Genomic DNA, 20,787 nt, shown 5'->3' with positions numbered 1-20,787 from the left:
TTTAGGCGAGATAAATGTAATTAAAAAAAAGTCTAAACTCCCCCCTCAAATTAAAAATTCCCCCCCATAAGAATCACCTAAGGGGGGATTTCCCCCCCATTTTCCAAAATGAAATTCAGGCCCTGTAGAATAATATTTTATTTTAGTAAACCAAAATTGCTGATGTGCATCTGTGGACGTTTATCAGATTAAACTCATCCAAATGCCTCTGGATTTGGTAACAACTAGTTGTTTGTTCATGCAGTGTTGTGCAAGAGGATGAAGCTTCCCTGAATCAATAATTGCTCTTGGTACCGAGTGGCGGTATTCTTGTGCTTGTGCGTGCGTGCGTGTGTGTGTGTGTGTGTGTGTGTGTGTGTGTGTCATATGATTGTAATCATTTTGTTGTTAATTTTAAATGGACTGGGGCTATTTTAGTTGACTATTATTCATTTAAGTCGCTCCACTGAATGTCGTGATGTTTTTAAATCATTCTAGTTCCAGGACTGTCACATGTTTGACAGTGTGTCATTAAGGTTCAACAGATCAGTAATGTAGATAGTAGAAAGTAAACATAGAAAGAAAGTACAAACAGCACATACTTGTCAAACGCATTACATGCTGAACATGCTAAAGGGATTGTTCACCCAAAAATACAAATTCTTTTATCATCATCTATAGCATGGCTAGAAATGTTAGCTTATTTTTAGCTCATCCTGTTGAGCCAGTAGGTCTAACATAGAGCACTTATAAGGATCTGTGTGTGTAATGTAATTCAGCATGTTTAAGAAACATCGGTATTATCAGATCCTGTCTATCTGTGTACATATTGCAAGTCCTTTGGCCTGATGACAGGTGTAAACATTTGAACTCATTTGAATTAAGACATCATCTCCATAAGCTCAAGATCTTAAGTTCCCTGTACTTGTCTAAATGAGTATTTATTGAGATCATACAAGTGATGTGTTATTTGAGTCAGCGAGCACAGGTCATAAGGTCTGATAATTAATTCAGATTTAATTCAGCCTAGCACACTGATCAAATTTCAGACATTTATTGAACTGATTACATAGGTTACACACAGTCCCTGATAAGAAAGTGTCCCTTGTGTGTTTGTTAGAAACTCTGCACTTTAGCACTCAAGCTCCATAATCACACTGAAAACCCTAATAAGTTGATTGAACTTAATTGATTTGAGTAAACTCGTTGCCTCAATTTAATTGAGTAATGGGGTCTCCCAAAACGTGCATATTTAAGTTTACCTAACTTGGTGCTTATGTAGACTTGACTTAAATTGTTTAGTTCACCAAACTTGATGATTATTTAATGTACTTAAACAATAAAGTTCACTTAACTAATTGTTAATTTCAAGAATACTTGTATATTTAAGTAAACTCAACATGAAAATTTAACGGAAATTAGAATTTAATTCTAAATTTTAAAGTTATTATTTTTGACTGTAAGCTTTGTGCACACTGCACTTACATAAAACAATGAACAACATATTGATCCTTTGAGTCTTTATTGACCAAAATGTCAAATGGAAATGAGTCACACCCTGCACAAAGCTCTAAAGATAGCAACAATGTCCAACATTAAGTATAACTACATCAATTGTACAACTCTGATCACTTAAACATTACACTTAAGTCTCACATTTGTGTTAATGTACTGAACATGTAAACGTAATGTATACATTCTTTTTACATTTACATTAATTTGTAGAACATTCTCACAGTGGTATTAAAGTCTCACAGTGACGCTTTTTTAAACAAAAAGCTGGTTTGCCAGAGACTGCAATTTAGGCTTGAGAGAATTCTGTCCAATTGACATTAGCACACGCTGGATGAAATCAAACATGTTGGCAAGTGATTTTGGGTAATTCAGGTCTAGTGCGTGGATCAGACCAAAGAGGAGACACATAGCCATCACCACTTGACCTTCAAGTATTATTCCAATCATACAAGTTAAATACAAGGAATTGTGGGGCTGGAGTTCAGTGTCCTCAAATAAGATGCCCACTGGCACATCAAGGATGGAGTTGCGATGATCAGACACCTAGTGAAAAAACAGGCATAAATAGAGTATTGCGATCAGGTATCAAATGTTTATCAATGCATGTTTATCAGAATGTGCACTAGATTTATTAAAAACACAAATCACTAACCCTAATCCCAAATTATATGGACAAGTATGCATTTGACTTTACAAAAATGTACATGTTTCCAGCAAAGACAATACTTTTTTTAAGTATGCAATATAAATATGTTTATTAATTTGAAGACTTGGCCACATTTGTATTTTAAAGGAATAGTTCACCCAAACATTAAAATGCACTCACTCTCAGGCCATTCAATATATAGAGGATTTTTTTTTTGTCTGAAACGATTTGGAGAACTGTAGCCTCACATCACATCACTTGCTCACAAATTGATCCTCTGTTGCGAACGGGTGTTGTACGTAAGAGTCCAAAGAGCGAACGTGTGGATTAATTGTGGATTATTGTGATGTTTTTATCAGCTGTTTGATGAGTTTGAGCACCCGTTCGAATCAATTTGTGAGCAAGTGATGTAATGCTAAAGTTCTCCAAATCTTTTCAGATGAAGAAACAAACTTATATTCCTCTTGAATAGTCTGAAAGTGAATAGTCCTGCAAATTTCCATTTTTGGCTAAACTATTGCTTTAAAATCAACATGATTTTCAAATGCTTGACAAATGCTTAGACTAATGGGAGCACAGGTGTAATTTTAATGTAAACAGGTTAAGAACAGATGCACTTACTAAACATGACTTGAAGAAAGAGTCGTCATCATCTCTAAGCATGATGGGTAGTCCTCGAATCACAAGGGTTCGGACCTCCGTTGGCTGGGCTGACTTCAGAGGAAAACACGAAATTCCATTAACGCCACAACAACAACTAATCAATATATTTGAAGCACTTTTATGAGAATATACGATTAAATGCTGACAAAATGAAATGCTTTTAAAGGGATTGTTTCCCCAAAATGAAAATTCTGTCATAATTTAGTCACCCTCAATTTATTCCAAATCTGTATAAATTTAATAAAATCTGCTTCAGTGCAGGGCTCAGAAATTCTGTGGTGCTATTTCCCGATCATGTCCCAAGTGTGTTTTTGCATGAATTTTTGCCAGATGAACTTTTAAACTACTTATGGAGTTGAATGTACTAAGACAGTCATTGTGTAGGCATGGAAAAGGTACAGTTTTTGTATGACCACCATGTTTTAAATGATAATGTTTGAGAAGTTCCCCTCTTTTTGCAGAGTTAAAAATACAGCACTTACATTTCCACATGTTCTTGTCTCAGATCACCTGTAACAGAAAAACAATTGAAAATAGTAGCTATAGTAACAATGTTCTTATAACTTATGATAGATACTTTACGAAATACTACGTTTTACAAGTCAAAATACCAAATAAGTAGATTTCTCAATCAATCAGAAATGTATAATGAAAATATTGTCAATTACTGGTGAAACAGACAAAGTTTGCCCGGGAAAAATAACACACATGGTCTAAGCAGTAACGTTAGCTGCCATGTTCTTTCTTGCACAGAAAAAAAAGATCATCAAATATGTATCTCACAGGTAAAATAAGAAAAAAGCTGTTGACATTTCAATAATCATACCATCACAAAATCATGAAGAAAATATCGTTAAGTAATGTCGAGGTTGTCAAAGTTTGACCAAAAAAAAAAAACATCACTAACGTTACGTTAGCTGGTCTCAACTGTTGCCGAAAATTACATGATTACACAATGATTAAGTTTATATTTTACTATTACTAATAAAATAAAGAACCGTTTGATATCGCAGTTTGTATATCATCACAAAACCATCAATAAAATAATGTTAATTAGCTGCTAGTGGTTAACGTTATGTTGGAAAAGTTTGACCAGGAAATATTGTAATCAACGTTATGGCTGCGTTCTCTTTTATTATAGAACCGTGCAAGGATTTAAATAAACATTCAGTTTTAAAAAGTCACACAAAATAACTTTGTATCTTAATAATTGTACTTACCGAGAATGGTACAAAAAGAAAAACTCCCGTAGCCGTGACGTCTTGAAATTGGTTTCAGCAACAGACCATGCGAAAATCACCAATTTTGTAATCCACCAATCAGTGCATTAGTTCTCTTGTTGCCAGGCAGAACTACTTGCGTGGCCAATCGCATCAAAGGAAGACCAGAGAGAGCCATTTTAATTAAACTGATTTGAAATGAATTTGATTTAACGTTAAACATAATGTGTCCTCGCTGTATTTCTGTTATTTTGTATATTTTTTAATGAGACTTGGGAGGTGGCTGTGAGGAACTCTTTCATGCATTTTGGCACGTGGCATATGTTCACGTGCCTGTTTATACAAATGTATGAGCTTGTATTAAAAAGGCTACTGAAAACTGTGCAAGTATTACAAAAACACTTGTATATGAGTATTAAAGTTTATTTATCAAGTTTAAAGTATCAGTTTTTTTTTTTTTTTTTTTTTAATAAGTTTATTTCCATTACAATCAATAATTGTAATATAATGAAAGCCATTTGTTTTCTGGTAAAACAAGAATGACACCTTGCACTGAAAGCATGTATGAATGTATTATCATTTCACAGTCAAGAAAACAACATTTGTGAAATTGACCTTTTGTAAGGATTAATCATGATTTTGAGCTCACAGCACTTGAAATCTTAAGTTTATGTATTTTGAAGGTAAATAAGTTATTTGAACTTATATTTTTGAGTGACAGGGCCAAAATGCAAAATTTAAAGTAATGTTTAGTCAAGTAAACTTGATTGTTTAAGTAAAGACAACATTAGGGTTTACAGAATTTTGCACTGAAGATTGCATGAATGTACTCGGATACAAGTAGTTCTGATTGTACACAGACCTTTGGATTCAGAGAGAGAAGTTAAAGATGTTGAGCTGTAGAGAGTGACTCAATGAGACCAGGGGTGTAAAAAGTGACTGTCTGCTTAGTCCACCCAAAAAAATATGTCTTCATTTACTCTCCTGCATGTTGTTTAAAACCTGTATGACTGACTTTCTTCTGATGACGGTAAGAAAATAATGACAGAGGTTTCATTTTTCAGTGACCTGTAGTTAGGTTCGTTCTTGGCGTTTACATCACAAACAGATAGACGGATTGCAACAGAATTGAAAACAAACCAGGGAACATAAGACACTTCAAAATAAAAAGTGGAACTAGCTTAAAGGCAGGGTAGGCTATTTTTTCAAAAAAAAAAAAAAAATTATTATGCTGGTTGAAAGTCTCTTCACATCCTGATAGCAATCACTAAGTTAAGTGGTCTAAATTTATTAATATCTATATAGATCGTCTGTGGAAGGCGTGGGACCATAAAATGTCCGTCTATTGCATTCAGTCCGATACGATGTCCTACCGGCCTGCACCCTGTTTGCATAGACATCACACGTCCTCAGCACGTTTCATGCTATGCAGAGTTAGACAGATACAGTCACCGAGCACCGCAACCGAAATGGCAGCCACCTTTTACAGTTCCTCCTGAACCAAAACATCGAGCATATGCTGCGTTCACGCCATAACTACTGTAATTCGAAAGAGATGGAAACCTGTGACATTATACTCAGAGCGGTGACTCGAATTTATGCATTTCAATGGCAACACTATCAACGCCGAAATGTACCTGCAGCAGTCAGGTGGTACAGGTCAGTGCTCTTTAAGTTGTTTATGTTCATTATTATTGTAATGTAATGTGCTTTGAGACATGAGGTAGTTTAACGCCATCTCTCGTGATGCTTTTGTTTGCTCTTTGCGTTCATGTGTTTTGAAGGAGGCGTGGCTTTGGAGGCGCTCTGAAGGAAGGGAGTTATCTTATGCTTTCAAAGCTAGCTCGCTATTGCTAGCCCCTCCGAAAATTGCCCACCCTACCTTTAATTTCCATGCAAAACTAAGAACATCATGTCTGTCTCTGTGCAGGTATGCCGGGCTCCAGGTACGTCGGTGTGGAGAGTTGGAGCAGTAAGCAGGTAGCTGGCTGGCTTAGAGAACAGGGATTTCGTGAATATGTGGATCTCTTGTGCTCTAAGCACCGTTTGGATGGTGCCAGCCTGCTGTGTCTTACTGAGACTGACCTGCGGTCTCCTCCGCTGGAGCTTAAGGTGCTGGGTGATATCAAGAGATTGATGCTGGCTGTGCGGAGGCTGCAGAGACAACACACAGTCCTCGTGCATTCAGGGTCAGAGGTCAGTGTGTTGTCTCCCATACACACTGGCGGAACAGACCGTGTCGTCTCTAATAGCTTCACAGAGCGAGGGTCAGCAGACCACCAACACTATAATGGGGCGGTCACTACAGTTGGTGGTGAACACAGTTACTCAAACGGGAAGCGTAAGCAGTATTGTGGTCGGTTTGACCCGGAGTACTGGAAGACCACCCTCAGCGCACTCTATGCCATGCTGGTGTGCGGAGTGACATCGTTTGTCATGGTGCTAGTGCATGAGAGGGTTCCTGACATGAGGACGTACCCGCCACTTCCAGACATATTTCTAGACAGGTGAGTTATATCTGGATGCATTTTTGGGATTAGTGTGTTATATTGCTTCACTAGTGTTAAGACAGATATATTTTAATTGCATTTATTTAAACCTCATCTCATTTTTTTTTTAAATGTTTTAGTAAAATAATATGTATCAAAATGAACATATGAAATGATATTTATATATGTAAATACAGTATATGTAATATAACTGTTACTACGCAATGATATAACTGTATAGAACTTAGTTAGTAAAGTACTGTATAAAATAATTGGAAAAAAATATTAAAAAAATAATTAAATATTCATTTCGTATGGAAAAAAAAACGTCTGGAATCATGTCTACTAGATTTTTATTTTATTTTACATCTAATTTATTTTGAATGTGCTTAGCTACAGTGGTCAAAATGATGATTCCTCTGATCAAGAAAAAAAAAATTCTGAATTTATGCTCAGTATCTTGTTTTTCGAATGGTTTGATGGTTTATGACTCTTTATTTATGTGTCAGTGTTCCCAGAATTCCCTGGGCCTTCGCCATGGCTGAAGCATGTGCAGTGGTGCTGGGCTCCATATTAGTGCTGGTCCTGTTGATGCACAAACACAGGTAAACACACAGAAAATACAAACCAGCACATAGAGACACTTTATAAAGTTTACTGTGGTCTCACAACTGTTGCATATTGTGTAATTATAATCTTCTCAGAGACAACACTGTTCTTTTCAGAAATTTGCTGGTACTTATGAAAATACTTCATTACTATGACAATCTCATGTAAATGTTATTTTCATGTTTGATAGAGGTAGTCATTAGACAGAGAGGCTTTTTCTAGATGTAATTTGACTATGTAGACTAAAGAGTTTGGTTGATGCGTTTACAGTAACATTTAAGAGTTATTTAATTGTGGTAAAACAGTGAATTTTATATTATTGTTATTTTGCTTATTGTGGACCCCTGATCTTTTTCAATTTCCATCTTACTGTAACTTCTGTCATTGTGTGTTTGTGTGATAGGTCCATTCTGTTTCGCAGACTGTGTAATTTGACGGGCACTGTATTTTTGCTCCGCTGTGTCACCATGTTTGTTACTTCGCTGTCTGTACCTGGTCATCACCTACAGTGTTCAGGCAAGGTGAGAAACATGCATACCGGTATGTAGGATTTATTTTTGAAGGTGCATTTGGGATGGGCAATGAAGTAAGACATTTTACTGTAGGTAGTCCCCACAAAAATGCCTTGAAAACAAGATAAATGAAACTTAAGGATAGACCATATAAATATAAAATGATAAGACTTTACAATAAAGTTTAATTTGTTAACATTAGGTAACATGAACTAAGAATTAACAATTCTTGTACAGCATTTATTAATCTTAATATTAATTACCACATTTAATTACTAATACATTTTAAAAATGTTTAAATACATTTTATTAACATTAGTTAATGCACTGTGAACCAACATGAAAAACTCTATTTATGAATGTTAATAATTGTAAATGTTAAATGTTGTAAATAATTGTTTTTTTTTTACTGTTAGATCATATTAGTTGATACAATAACTAATGTTAACAAATGAGACCTTATTGTAAAGTGTTACCTATAAATCATATATGGTAAGATTCTTTAACGTTTTTGGAAGTATTTGTATATATCAATTGTATTTCATGTACTGGTCATATTTACTTTCTTCTACATATCTCTTTACAAGAGTCTTCACAAATCAAACAATGTACTCTTGATTTGAAGAGTACAAAGACAAAGTCTTTTTGTTACTTGAGCATAATATCAATACTGTATGTACAAACAATCTTTCTTGATTGCACCATCTTCCTTGATCCGGTGTTATTTTATTTTTTATTTTAGTTTCATTAATATTTTGAATTAGCTTGTATTGTTTTTATATATATATATATATATATATATATATATATATATATATATATATATATATATATATATATATATATATATATATATATATATATATATATATATATATATAATTTTTAGTCATTTCGTTGTGTATTTAGTATTTTGTTTCTTTTTTTTCAGTTAATAATTATAATGCTTCAACTTAAACTTATTTCAGCTTATTGCAAAGGCAAAATTTCTCATTTTTGTTTAGATTTTGTTCAATTAACAGAAATGTTTGTAATAGTTTTAGCTTTACTTAACAAAAATAACTATATATATATATATATATATATATATATATACAATATAAATTCTATAATTATGATATTTATTATTTTAATTTGTTTTTATATAAGTAAAAACAAAAATTACTTTCTCTTTCTCCCTCTATCTTTTTATTTCACTATTTATATCTCTCTTACACACTTCAGCTGACCATCATCCATCTGTGCAGTGTGTGTGGCCATTATCCTGCATATGTGTGTTTTGCAGATGTATGGTGATGCATGGACAAAAGTGCAACGTGCACTGGACATCTGGAGCGGGCTCGGCATGTCTTTAACTGGGGTTCATACATGTGGCGATTACATGTTCAGCGGACACACTGTTGTTCTCACCATGCTCAACTTTTTTGTTACCGAATGTGAGTGTACACAAACAGTGTAGAGAGTTTTACTCCTTTTAAATAGATAGCACTTACATGTATCATGCATTTATCAGCAGTGTTTCAGTGGTGTGGTCAACGTCTTTTTGTGAATAATATTATTTTTTTATTATTATTTTTTTAGACACGCCACGTAACTGGAACTTCATCCACACCATGTCTTGGGTCCTAAACTTGTTTGGAATCTTCTTCATCTTAGCGGCTCATGAACATTACTCAATCGACGTCTTCATCGCGTTCTACATCACCACCAGACTGTTCCTGTACTACCACACGCTAGCAAACACACAGGCCTACCAGCACAGCCGCCGAGCACGTATCTGGTTCCCTCTCTTCTCTTTCTTTGAGTGCAACGTGACCGGACCGGTTCCAAACGAGTATAGCTGGCCTTTCTCCAAACCCTCCTTCATGAGGATATTTCTAGAATAGGACACCTGTGTTTATGTCTAGCTCAGACTTTGGCTCCACAGTCTTCAAATTTGGGGTTTTGGGGGAATTATTTATTTTTTTATTTGATTTGTTTTGTTTACTTTCTTGAAACCGCTATTTATAATTCTTTATTCTCTCTAAATCAGAACATCGTTTTGGTGACTTTAACTTATTATAATTTCTGCCTGTATACCAAACTAAAAAGCACATCTCGAAATGCTTTTTTCTTTGATACCTCATTATGCAGAATCATATTTTCCATTATCTGGTGAAGCAGGTTTGAGTTCTAACAATTGCAGATTTATGTTTCTCTAACCGTTGGACACATAGTATTTCAACTCCTGAACACTAACAGTATGTTTAACTGAGGAAAAGTGCTAATATACATTCAGTCTTTATTAAATAATCATGCCTTGTGCTGCCTATGCTACGTCATAATGGGGCAAATTTAAGTCTTACAGCCACAGAGATATAATTTGTATACTTTTTGACACTGTTATTAAAATGTGATCATTGTATAGATAGTTTAAAGTTTTTATGTGATTCTAGGAATAGATTGCTATTATGAAATGTTTTGCCAATATCAGCATCAAAGACACATTCAGCACTTTTATATGGACTTAAAGGGGAAGTACATTGTAAAAATAAAAAAAAGGGAGGCCATTTTCATTTACCAGTATGATTTGTATTTGTATGTTTGTGCATACAGTGTTTTTGAAATATAATACTGTTTCTTTTTTGTTGTTTTATTTAAATGTAACTTGACTTCTGTCTTATCATTTGAGGTACCCAAAGGATACTTACTGGAATAATAAAAGTTTACAGACTCACTAAACACTTTTATATATGCGTTTGTAATACACCAAACTAGCAGCATGACAAATGTCCAGTGTGTTGTATATTAGCAGTGGCGGATTTTGCAAATCGGGGGCCCAAGGCGAAGGTAGGCTATGGGCCCCTACCCATCCAATCTTTAAAAGAGAACGAAAAAAATATGTACCGACTGAATGGTGGATAGGGAGGTAAAGCTAATCTACGGGGATAAAGATAAGAAAAAGAAAAAAGATAAGAACCGCCCACCATTGTTTTTTATACCAAAATGCTGATATAATATGAAAAGTTGGCACTTTTAACAGTGGTTTTAAAGTCCCCATGAAATCAAAATTGACCCTATTTATTTTGTTAGCGCATATTACTAGTCTTGTGGTGAACAATTAATCCGTGCAAGAAAATATTTAAAAAAAAATTTTTTTACCATGGTAATCTTTAATCAAAATCTGAAAATGCCCCTCCCCTCTGCATTGGAGGACCTTCTCTGATGACGTAGGTTTGAGGAATTGGTTTGGGCAACGCTTAACCACTCCCCTCAAACCGTTAGTCTGCTATGAGCAGAGATGGAGAGGAGGAGCGCTAGAGTAAAACCCTGCCCTCTGTTCAATATTCCTTTTCACTGGGAAATACGTCATAACACTGGAGAAAAGTCGTTTGCAACTTCCGGTTCACGGGGACTTTAACCACTCCCGCTCCACTAGATGGGGCGTGACGTCATAAGAGGAACTCACTAGTAGAGTTACCCTACGCTTGCAGCTATATTTGCCTTACATAACTACAGAAAAGTTGGTTGTATGTTTTATTTGATAAAAAAAAAATTATGGATAAAATAACTCCATTGTAAACATACTCGTGTGTGCTGACTTAAAGGGGACCGTGATCCTGCCTGAAATGAAAATAAGCTATTCGCAAAACAAACGGGTTCAGGCACGTCAGATCAGCCGGTCGCAGGTCGAGCTGTTCCACTAAACTCCAAAACGCGTTCACCTCACGGCAGCACATAGGCCTACTCCCCACTGCTGATTCAATTAGGTGGCATGCATAGCCCACACAAACACAGTGATGGGGACATCGATCTCTCTTTTTCTTTTCTGACAATAAACATCGCTAATTAAATCGTGAGAAATAGCGTGGATTGAGGAAGGGTATTACATGACGTTTGAGGCGTCGATGAGACTAGCGATTGATGCCTGTGCGCAGTGTGTGCATCTCTAACGTTACAGCTCTGATTTGGACTGACTTGCTGTAAGTAGCTAAATAATGTATTATTCAGTTCAGTCGTTGTCCCTCCTTGCTATTCTACATGACGGCAATATTTTGAAAAGACTTGCTTGTTCCGTTATATTATCCGGGTTAAGTTTGCACCAGGCTAGACTAGCTCTAACGTAGCTAACGTTACTCACCAGGACACCTGGCCAACCCTCCACTAATTCTCCTCACACCAAGCATTAATAACTCTTTGAGTGCCATGGCTCCCCTCTCTCACGCCTGACCGGTTAAAAATTCTAGGGCTGTGGTCCATAAAGAATTTGATGGTTTCCCACATCCTCAGTCGTTCTCCAAATAGCCTTAAAGGAGAACTTGGTAACTTTTTTAACTTAATAAAACTGTCTAGAAATCATTTGGATGGATAAACAACCTGTTCTGGTGATATTGGTGACTTTCCCCGCTCCCCCCAGCGTACCCAGGCGGAAAACCAACCTTGCAACTTGGGGACTACCGTCCCGGCAAAATAGAAATTGGAAGTCTCGTGAGAAGCGAGAACGAGCGCGAAACACGAATCGCTTTACGGCAATTCAACATAAACACACACGCATGTATGATGTACTACCAGATTACCCACCTCGGTAGACAAACCTCCACACGATTCAGTTGGCTTGCTCCGATCAAAACAAACGCACATAAGCAGCGGTAGAGAGGGGGAGGAGGCCGCCGCAAGTGAGTTTTTTACGACCGTGTTGTGACATATACGCCCCCCCACAGCTGTAGGGGGAGCTCGTGGGGAAAACATGCGACAACAAAAGGGAAAATCAGCGAAGAAGTGACTAGAGTTCGCTAGAGTTGCCGAGTTCTCCTTTAATACAGTAAGAATCTAGCAGAGTATGGGTTGCGAGTTCCTCTTGTGACGTCATCACCCAGTAACTGAAAAAACAGCTACCTTTGAAGAAACCCCAATAAATGTTATTTTAACGCATTTTAAGACAGAAATAATTAAATATATACATATAGAGCACTTTAATTTACACATTAATTGGCTGTGGTGGTTAACCTGCAACTTACACTTTAAGCATAAGTTAATAGGGCATTTTGGGGACCCCTAGCTCGGGACCCAAGGCAATTGCCGACCTTTGCCTAATGGTAAAGTCCGCCCCTGTATATTAGCTTAGTATGACAGTTTCTATTTATACAGTTAGGTGTGATATATAAAGTAGCTTAGAATATACAGCATTGTTTGGCTAGAGATGAAATGATTTAACTGTCCAACATGTGTGATCTAGATTACAATTTTTTAGTCAGTCAAGACTCACACCAACAAGTAAATTGAATCTCGTATACTACAAATTAAAGTGAACTAGAAGAGAATGCAATTTAATTTCAACATTTTGGTGCCAGGAATCATGCATGAAATATACCATTTTGTTTAACAAGTAGTGTCACCATCAAGATTTCGATCACAAGGAAGTGTATAGAGAAAACAATGAACCTCAGCAACGAGACAACGTTGGTATAATTGTAGATGTTGATGGTAAATAAACCAAGAAAAATCACATGAATCACATATGAATGATATATGATATTACAAATGTTAATTTATAGTTATTCATATACATTTTAAATATGATTTATATGAAAGGTTTTTCTTCTGTTTTTTCATTATTTTAATACTTGCCTATGTTAATTACTTAAAGATAATAACAATGTTGCCTTGTTTAACTCAGTTCAGTCTGAAATTTGTACAATCAAAATGTAACTTCTTTTAAAAAAGAACTAAATATTTTTAAGTGTATTGGCTGAACCCTGTATATTGATTCAGTAGAGGGAACAAAAGGCTCTTTATTCTTTTTGCAGTTGTGATTAATGCCATCACATACAAAATGAAGTGACAGGATCAAACATAGGCTCAAAGTATTAATTAATTGCTCTAGAGAAATGACCTTTCCTTCCCATCATGAGGGAAAACCAGTTCCTATTTATTAATGTATTACAAACTTGTCATTTTTGATTTATCACAGCAATGGCACGATATAAAAAGTTGTGAGGGTTTCTATTCGGCCACTAACTGATCCCTCATCAGCACCTGCTTTGGCTGGATATTGCAAACATTTACAACATGGTACAGTATGATACAGCCTTTTAGAAATCTTTACTACAACCAAATACTACTTTTAGTATCTCTGTCTTATTTTACAATAAGTAGTGTCTGTAATTCATAATTACTCAAAAATTAACATTGACATTTCATTGGTGGAACATTAATTTTAATATTCTCTTTTCATCTCTTTTTTTATTTGCATCATGTCTTGACATGTTTAACTGTCCAGTAACTTCTCCTCATCTTCTCAGGTGTGTTTGTTGAGAGTGTGCGTTCTCCTCTTCATGGTGGTCTACTGTAGTGCCGAGTGCTACATTCAGAAACCTCAAGTTGATTTGTTATCCCCCGAAGACTTAATAAACCATCTGCAAGGTGACTAACGTGTTCAAAGCAGGGCGCGGGAAGATGTTTCGGGGTGCTGGTTTTTCTCTTTTTTTTTCACCACTTTTGAATAAGAAACAATATCAAGTCTATAAAACTCCGCGAATCACAACAAGCGTATCGATGAGAACACTCGAAAACATCATACAAACGCCCGAACTTGACTGCACATCACTTTTTTTGACATTATTGATAGGCCAACTGCTTTCAATCGTAAAGCAACGGATAAATTAAGCGTTTAAATAAAATGGTCATTGGGCTGTTACCACTGTCATAGGCTACAATAAAAGATCTAGCACAGCGACCGGAAATAGAAATTAACACAATAAGCTGCCTATAGTGCCTATATACTTGCACACACAATATGACATCACACTCTGCGCATGTTTTAAAAAACATAATTTAACATATAAATAGTCCTAACACTTTTTAAATAGCCCACTTTGTGTTTATTACAAATAAATTACTAAATGCTTAAAATGAATAAATGTAAATGAACAATAAATTGCGTTGCATTTACAATCCTGTGAAAACACTTCCCGTGTGCCCCTGGTTCAAAGCCTTTTCTTTCTGACATATGTTTCTGCTATAAGTTATATTAAATATATAATTACTTTCTATGTTTAACATTTAAACAATATTTGACTTGATTCATATTTTATTGTATAAAAATATAAATGTATTTATTATTAATTTATACCATAGTGCCATCTTAAGGATAAGCCACAGCTGTTAAAGAGGATAATGTTTGTAATCTCTCCATCTAATGTGTCCTGTTTTAAATAATGGTTGTCAATCAAATAACAACATTTGCATATAGCTTTTCTATGGTCCTGTGCATGCTTGTTTATTTAGGTTGTGTCGACTCAGAGGGAGTAGCCCATGACTTCGACTCTGAGTGGCAGAATGACTGTTACAACTGTCTCTGTACACAGTTTGGCATTCGATGCTGTAACAAGTAAGTTTTACAGTAGATGGCCATGATATTTAGTCCTTTCATAACCCTTCTGTTTTCAGTAATAATAGTAAGCTTATACATGGTATTGTGTGTGTGTGTGTGTGTGTGTGTGTGTGTGTGTGTAGGATCCCAACAGCAATAGAACACCCTGATGAATGCGAGATGGTTGTTGACAGAACAACCTGCTCTTTCACCCTAGTACTTGTTTCAGACCACAGCAAACCATGCGTTCTTGCCTAACACACCAGGAAGCAATTGCACATCTATGGAATAGGTCTCATATTGGGTGAAAAGCCTTACAAATAAAATAAAGGCTTAACTGTATAACCTGATATACAATAAAATGATTTATCTGGCTTTCTCTGGATTTGAATTGTGTGCAGTATTGTTCGCCGATAGTCTTTTCATGCAAATTTGCAAATATTATCTTCTCTGCTGGTTCTTAAGTGTCTATAGCTTGAGTTCAGTAACATAACTGACTTTTTCCATTGGTTTTAGGTTGTTTGTGCTCCATTCACTACAATGTATTTTTCATGCTTTACATAAATATTTAAACCTGTATTTACAACATAGAGAAAATATGATGTGCACGTTAAGCACATAACTGCATTTTCTGATTCTCTGTTCATTTAAAGGTGAAGGCAAAGTTTTTCGCTTTGTTTTCATGTTTTGTAACAGCAAGGAGTTTGCATGTGAATTATTATTATGGCTACTGTCTTTAAAAAAAAACCTAAATAATAATAATTTGTTACACTTTATTTGAAGGTGTCTTTGTTACACTGTAATTATACATTTAATACTCAGTAATATTAATGTAGGCTACTATATAGGATTAGGGTTTGGTTTAGTTGCATCTTCTATGCATAATAGTTATTAACTACATGTAACATGTAAGAATGACACTGTAAAATAAAGTGTTACCTAATTTATAGCCTTACTTAATTGTTAACTTTTATTTGACTTAGTTAATGTCAATGAAAACATCAGGTAACAGGAATTTAAGTCTTTAATAGACAACTAAACAAGGAATGGGAATTTTATCGTCATGAAATTAGTTGGGGTATAATTATCGTCATGAAATTAGTTGGGGTACAATTATCGTCATGAAATTAGTTGGGGTACAATTTTGTCATAATGGCATGCTGGAGTAAGATTTTCAATTTGAAGAGCATGTTTCAAACATTATTATGTTGATGTTTAAACTCATCCGACCACTGCCACTAAATAACTATAAAAAAAACAATATACAACATGTAACAGATAATATATATATATATATATATATATATATATATATATATATATATATATATATATTAGCATCATTGATATATTATTATATTTTTTGTTAACATTTCAAAAATGTATAATATTTTCTGTTTTCAGTTTAATTTTAGTTTAAAGGGTTAGTTCACCCAAAAATGAAAATTATGTCATTAATGACTCACCCTCATGTCGTTCCAAGCTCATAAGACCTCAGTTCACCTTTGGAACAAAGTTTAAGATATTTTAGATTTAGTCCGAGAGCTTTCTGTTCCTCCATTGAAAGTCAATGGACGTCATACTGTTCACGTCCAGAAAGGCAGTACAGACATCATCAAAGTAGTCCAAGTGACTACAGTGGCTCAATCTTAAGTTTATCAAGCGACGAGAATACTTTTTGTGCGCAAAAAGTAAACAAAAATAACGACTTTATTCCACTATTCATTTCCTTCTCTCTAGGACTCGAGTGAGTTCACGTAGTGTTTTTGCGCAGCGCGTCTGTTGTACGTCACACGTAGGCTCACTATTGGCCGATGCTGGTCATGTGTGATGCGTTTGACGTACAACACAGACAAATATCTTAAACTGTGTTCCGAAGATGAACGGAGGTCTTACGGGCTTGGAACGACATGAGGGTGAGTCATTAATGACATAATTTTCATTTTTGGGTGAACTAACCCTTTAAGTTTTTGTATGTTGTGTGTTTTTTTGTTTTTTTTTTCATTTTTATTATTATTTTTCCACCGGACAAAATTGTGCTTGCTTGATGTCTGTTCTGTGCGTCTGTGCGCACCAATCTTCCACTTCTATCTACTCCTCAACCAGACCACCTAGAGACTTCGGGTTTTCGGCATTATGTTAAGGAAGGTCTAATCTCGGGAACGCACATATCCAGGAAAATATTTACTATCTCTTAGTGTTGTGATCCCATGAGGTGAGAAAATTGCGCTAAAACACTCACTGAGTTTTTATTACTTGTTTTGTCTTATTTTTAAAATATATCTGTATGTATTAAGTTTGGTAACATTATTTTTCTGGTCTCCTTTAGACATTATGTTGAGAAACGTTGCACCTACGTGTCAACTAACTCTCATTAGAGTTTTAGTAGGGTATTAGAAGACTGTCTGCTTTATACCTGTTAGCACTGTCTTGTTGAAAAACTGAATGAAATGATTACCTATACAATAAAATGATGTATTTGGATTTAAGTTTGTCCGTCTCAAATTTATGTGTAAAAAATACATAAAACACTTTCATGAACAAATCATGATTCATCAGTACCTTTCATACAAAAAAAATATATATATTTTTAAATATACAAATAAAATGAAAAAGCAACTGAAAACATTATGTATGCAAAAAATCACATAATCTGGATGGCCTTATAAATGTGTTAGATAAAACTGTATTCATAGATTTTTGTATCATCTAAGTTCTCTCTCTATGTGTGTGTGTGTGTGTGTGTGTGTGTGTGTGTGTGTGTGTGTGTGTGTGTGTGTGTGTGTGTGTGTGTGTGTGTGTGTAAAGATCTTATTCTTTCTTCAGCATTTTAATGGTTTTAATTACCATGTGACTGAAACGTGTGTTAGATTCATTATGTGTTAGTTACATTCTCAGAATCCCTAATCTGATTAAAGAGAACCACAAATAAATGTGTACAGTTCTTCCAGTTTACTTTATTTGAAGATTCATATCAGTTATAAAAAAGTATTTCTTCTGCAAACAGTTAACATTTGACTAGTCATATGTTACCTGTTTGCAGAAGAAATATTTTTTTTATAACTGATATGAATCTTCGAATAAAGTAAACTTGCCCAGTGGCCTCTGTCCATCATGGCCTCCTAATCCTCCCCATATATACTGATTGGCTTCATCACTGTCTCCTCTCCACCAGTAAGCTGGTGTGTGGTGGGCGTTCTGGCGCAATATGGCTGCCGTCGCATCATCCAGGTGGATGCTGCACATTGGTGGTGGTTGAGGAGATTCCCCCCTTCTATGTAAAGCGCTTTGAGTGTCGAGAAAAGCGCTATATAAATGTAACGAATTATTATTATTATTATTATTAAACTGGAAGAACTGTGTGCACATTAATTTGTGGTTCTCTTTAATCAGACAAACACACCCACACCAGCATTGATGCAAAAAAAAACCATTGGACGTCAACAGACCTTTGGTGGGAAGAGGGGGAGATAAATTTTTCTCCATTTAAAAAAAAAAAAAAGCAGTAAAGTGATTGGATGTTCAATTTTCAACAGGAAAATGGGCAAAGTTTGTTTCGGCACAGCAGCTCTAGAAGAAAATAGTGTCATGGTCCAGCCTAAGTTTGTTCAGTGATGGTTCACTTCTGTTGTAAAAAAGTTATTAATTCAGTTCATTTATCTATACAACCGCTCTGGAGAAAACAGTGATGTCATCGTCCAGCTCAGTTCAGTTGTCCTATAATGGTGTCAATGCAGGCAAATCAATAATATTGTTGAATATTAATTAGTGTGAATGAGATTTGAAAGCTACACAATGGTTTCACCTGTTTATTCCACCATACAATATAAATTGCTGTTCAATTATTGCAGGAAAAGACTGCAGAGAAAAGACTTTTGAAGTCAGCGCATATAGTCCTGAAGAGAATTGTGAGTTGGTTTTTTATTGAATTGAATTTAGGCCTAATTGTTTCATTGCAGAGAACTGGATAATTTTAACTTTGAATGAAATGAATAGAAATGTAAATCTCCAACAATGATTGCTAACATTGCTAAATGCTAATTGCTAATCATTATTGCTTTTATTTCTGTTAAATTAAACAACTTTTTTTATATAAAACGCATTTGACCTTTGCCTATAGCCATTTGTGTGCAAGCAGTGCATGGGTGAGGTCTTGTGTGCCCACTGCCCAGGCCACCTCAACTCTACACCGTTCAAAGAAGAAACTGGGCTGAACATACTGTACAGAAGCGTGAAGAAGATTTGAGTTCAGACAGAGGTTTTGACCTGTACAAAGTAAAATAATTCTACACTGTAAAAAATGATTGTTGATTAAACTAAAAAGCTGCAGTCCTTATAGTTTTTCCTCTTTGTAGCCATCTTTGTTCAAAATCTGCAATTGCAGTTATTCACAGAATAATCAACTTTACGTGGGTTGTGCCTCGGCTCATGAATCCAATGTTTTGAGGAGAATGTGCGGTTGTCAGTCACCGCGCCGGTGTGAATACTGTCATTCGGAATTACAGATTCTACTTTTTGGAGGTATGACCAAAATAAGAATTTTCACCGGAAAATGTCATCTGTACAAGTAACATCCACTTTTGCACTGACCAACTAAGGGAAAGAAAGCATTGCAGTAATAACACTGATTAAATCGAATGATCGCTTATCATATCACATCAAACTGTGCAAATTATACTTTGTTCTCAAATTGTTAATGTTAACAACATCAGCATTGCGTGACTACATATAATGCCCTTCCGATATTTGTCCTTGTTTTCACATGGGCCCGGTTGCAGTCTCTTTTTTTGCATGTTTTTTGCATTTTACGACGGGTGAATCTCCAGTTGTCACTGGTGATTGTCGTTTGAACCTTTCTGGATCCGCCATCAAACTAAGTTTAATTATAATTATATCAAGTGCTGTGAGCAAAGGCTATAAATCTCCACCTCCAACATCCTCACACGCAATATAGACTACTAGCCAGGACACCTTCTTTATGTGTACAGATGTGACGTAATGACGCAAAGACATGCTCCAATTTCCCGCGGAAATCCACCAGTACCACTGGAATTAAAAACATTATTACAAGCTTACCGTTTTGAATCGAGCTAAAGCAAGCAGATAGTTTTGAACACTGGCTGGTTATGTACTTACTCAAAAATGTTATTTTGAATAATTTTTAACCCAAAAAAGATACGGACTGCAGCTTTAAAAAAAAAGTAAGTAACCGGGTTGCCTTAAAATTTGGTGTTCAGTGAAATTAAAAATTTGAGTTAATACAACGGAGATTAATCAACAGAATCTAAAAGTATTATGTTATCTGAACCAAATGAATTATTTAAGATGATTTGACAAAATAAAAAAAATTGTGATAACAAATCATGAAAATATTTTTACAGTACAGTTACAATGAATTTTCTTCTAATTTGTTGATGGAAGTTTGATTCGTGCAGTGGATATTTTAGGTTTTTATCAAGTCATTTGTTTGTAAAGCCACCAAAAATTTAAATCAAGCACTTTGCATTCACACCCTCAACCAGTTCTTAGAAATATTTATCCAAGATCAATTTGTATAATATCTACACTGACCCCACCAATGCAAATAATTTGGTTTTGGATAAGTGCTGTTTTGTAACAATTGCAGGTGCAAAGTAACTAAGTAGACCAATTGAAGCAGAAAATTGGGGTGGGGTTTACCCATTCATGCCAGCATACAGCTGCTGTTCACTGGTTGGAGGAAAAGACTATACGTCAAGTACGTGAATTTAGAGATAGTATTTATTGTAGCAGTTCAAGAGTTTTCCTATAAGTGCCTGTTGGT

The 20,787-nt window shown here is 35.3% G+C and overlaps 2 protein-coding genes and 1 long non-coding RNA gene across 4 annotated transcripts in view; 2 read left to right on the top strand and 1 right to left on the bottom strand.

The window, feature by feature from the left end:
- Positions 1-10,351, top strand: part of LOC308707604 (sterile alpha motif domain containing 8) — a 12,697-nt gene extending 2,346 nt beyond the window's left edge. The window contains exons 2-6 of one of the 2 annotated variants that reach the window (XM_081394203.1): positions 5,954-6,530; positions 7,022-7,117; positions 7,525-7,642; positions 8,919-9,069; positions 9,215-10,351. In XM_081394203.1, coding sequence (XP_081250329.1) covers positions 5,956-6,530; positions 7,022-7,117; positions 7,525-7,642; positions 8,919-9,069; positions 9,215-9,519 — 1,245 coding nt within the window. In that variant the 5' untranslated portion in view covers positions 5,954-5,955 and the 3' untranslated portion in view covers positions 9,520-10,351. The remainder of the gene's footprint in view (positions 1-5,953; positions 6,531-7,021; positions 7,118-7,524; positions 7,643-8,918; positions 9,070-9,214) is intronic. The other variant, XM_081394204.1, reaches the window with a different exon arrangement.
- On the bottom strand, positions 1,487-4,112 carry LOC308707605. Its single transcript, XR_014032193.1, has 4 exons — positions 4,024-4,112; positions 3,286-3,313; positions 2,762-2,854; positions 1,487-2,037 (listed from the first exon to the last, which is right to left on the bottom strand). It is a non-coding gene; the product is annotated as an uncharacterized lncRNA (long non-coding RNA).
- Positions 10,352-13,048: 2,697 nt separating the features above from the next.
- msmb (microseminoprotein beta) lies at positions 13,049-15,242 on the top strand (the record flags this gene model as incomplete). Its single annotated transcript, XM_081347819.1, has 4 exons — positions 13,049-13,075; positions 13,915-14,035; positions 14,900-15,002; positions 15,128-15,242. The coding sequence occupies 4 exons, from the start codon at positions 13,049-13,051 to the stop codon at positions 15,240-15,242; spliced, it is 366 nt and encodes a 121-aa protein (XP_081203945.1).
- Positions 15,243-20,787: the final 5,545 nt, after the last annotated feature.

This window comes from Scardinius erythrophthalmus (assembly GCF_964197995.2).
Source record: "Scardinius erythrophthalmus genome assembly, chromosome: 19".
Classification (NCBI taxonomy): domain Eukaryota; kingdom Metazoa; phylum Chordata; class Actinopteri; order Cypriniformes; family Leuciscidae; genus Scardinius; species Scardinius erythrophthalmus.
The sequence above is the reverse complement of the archived record's forward strand: the minus strand, read 5'-3'. Positions and strand labels throughout refer to the sequence as shown.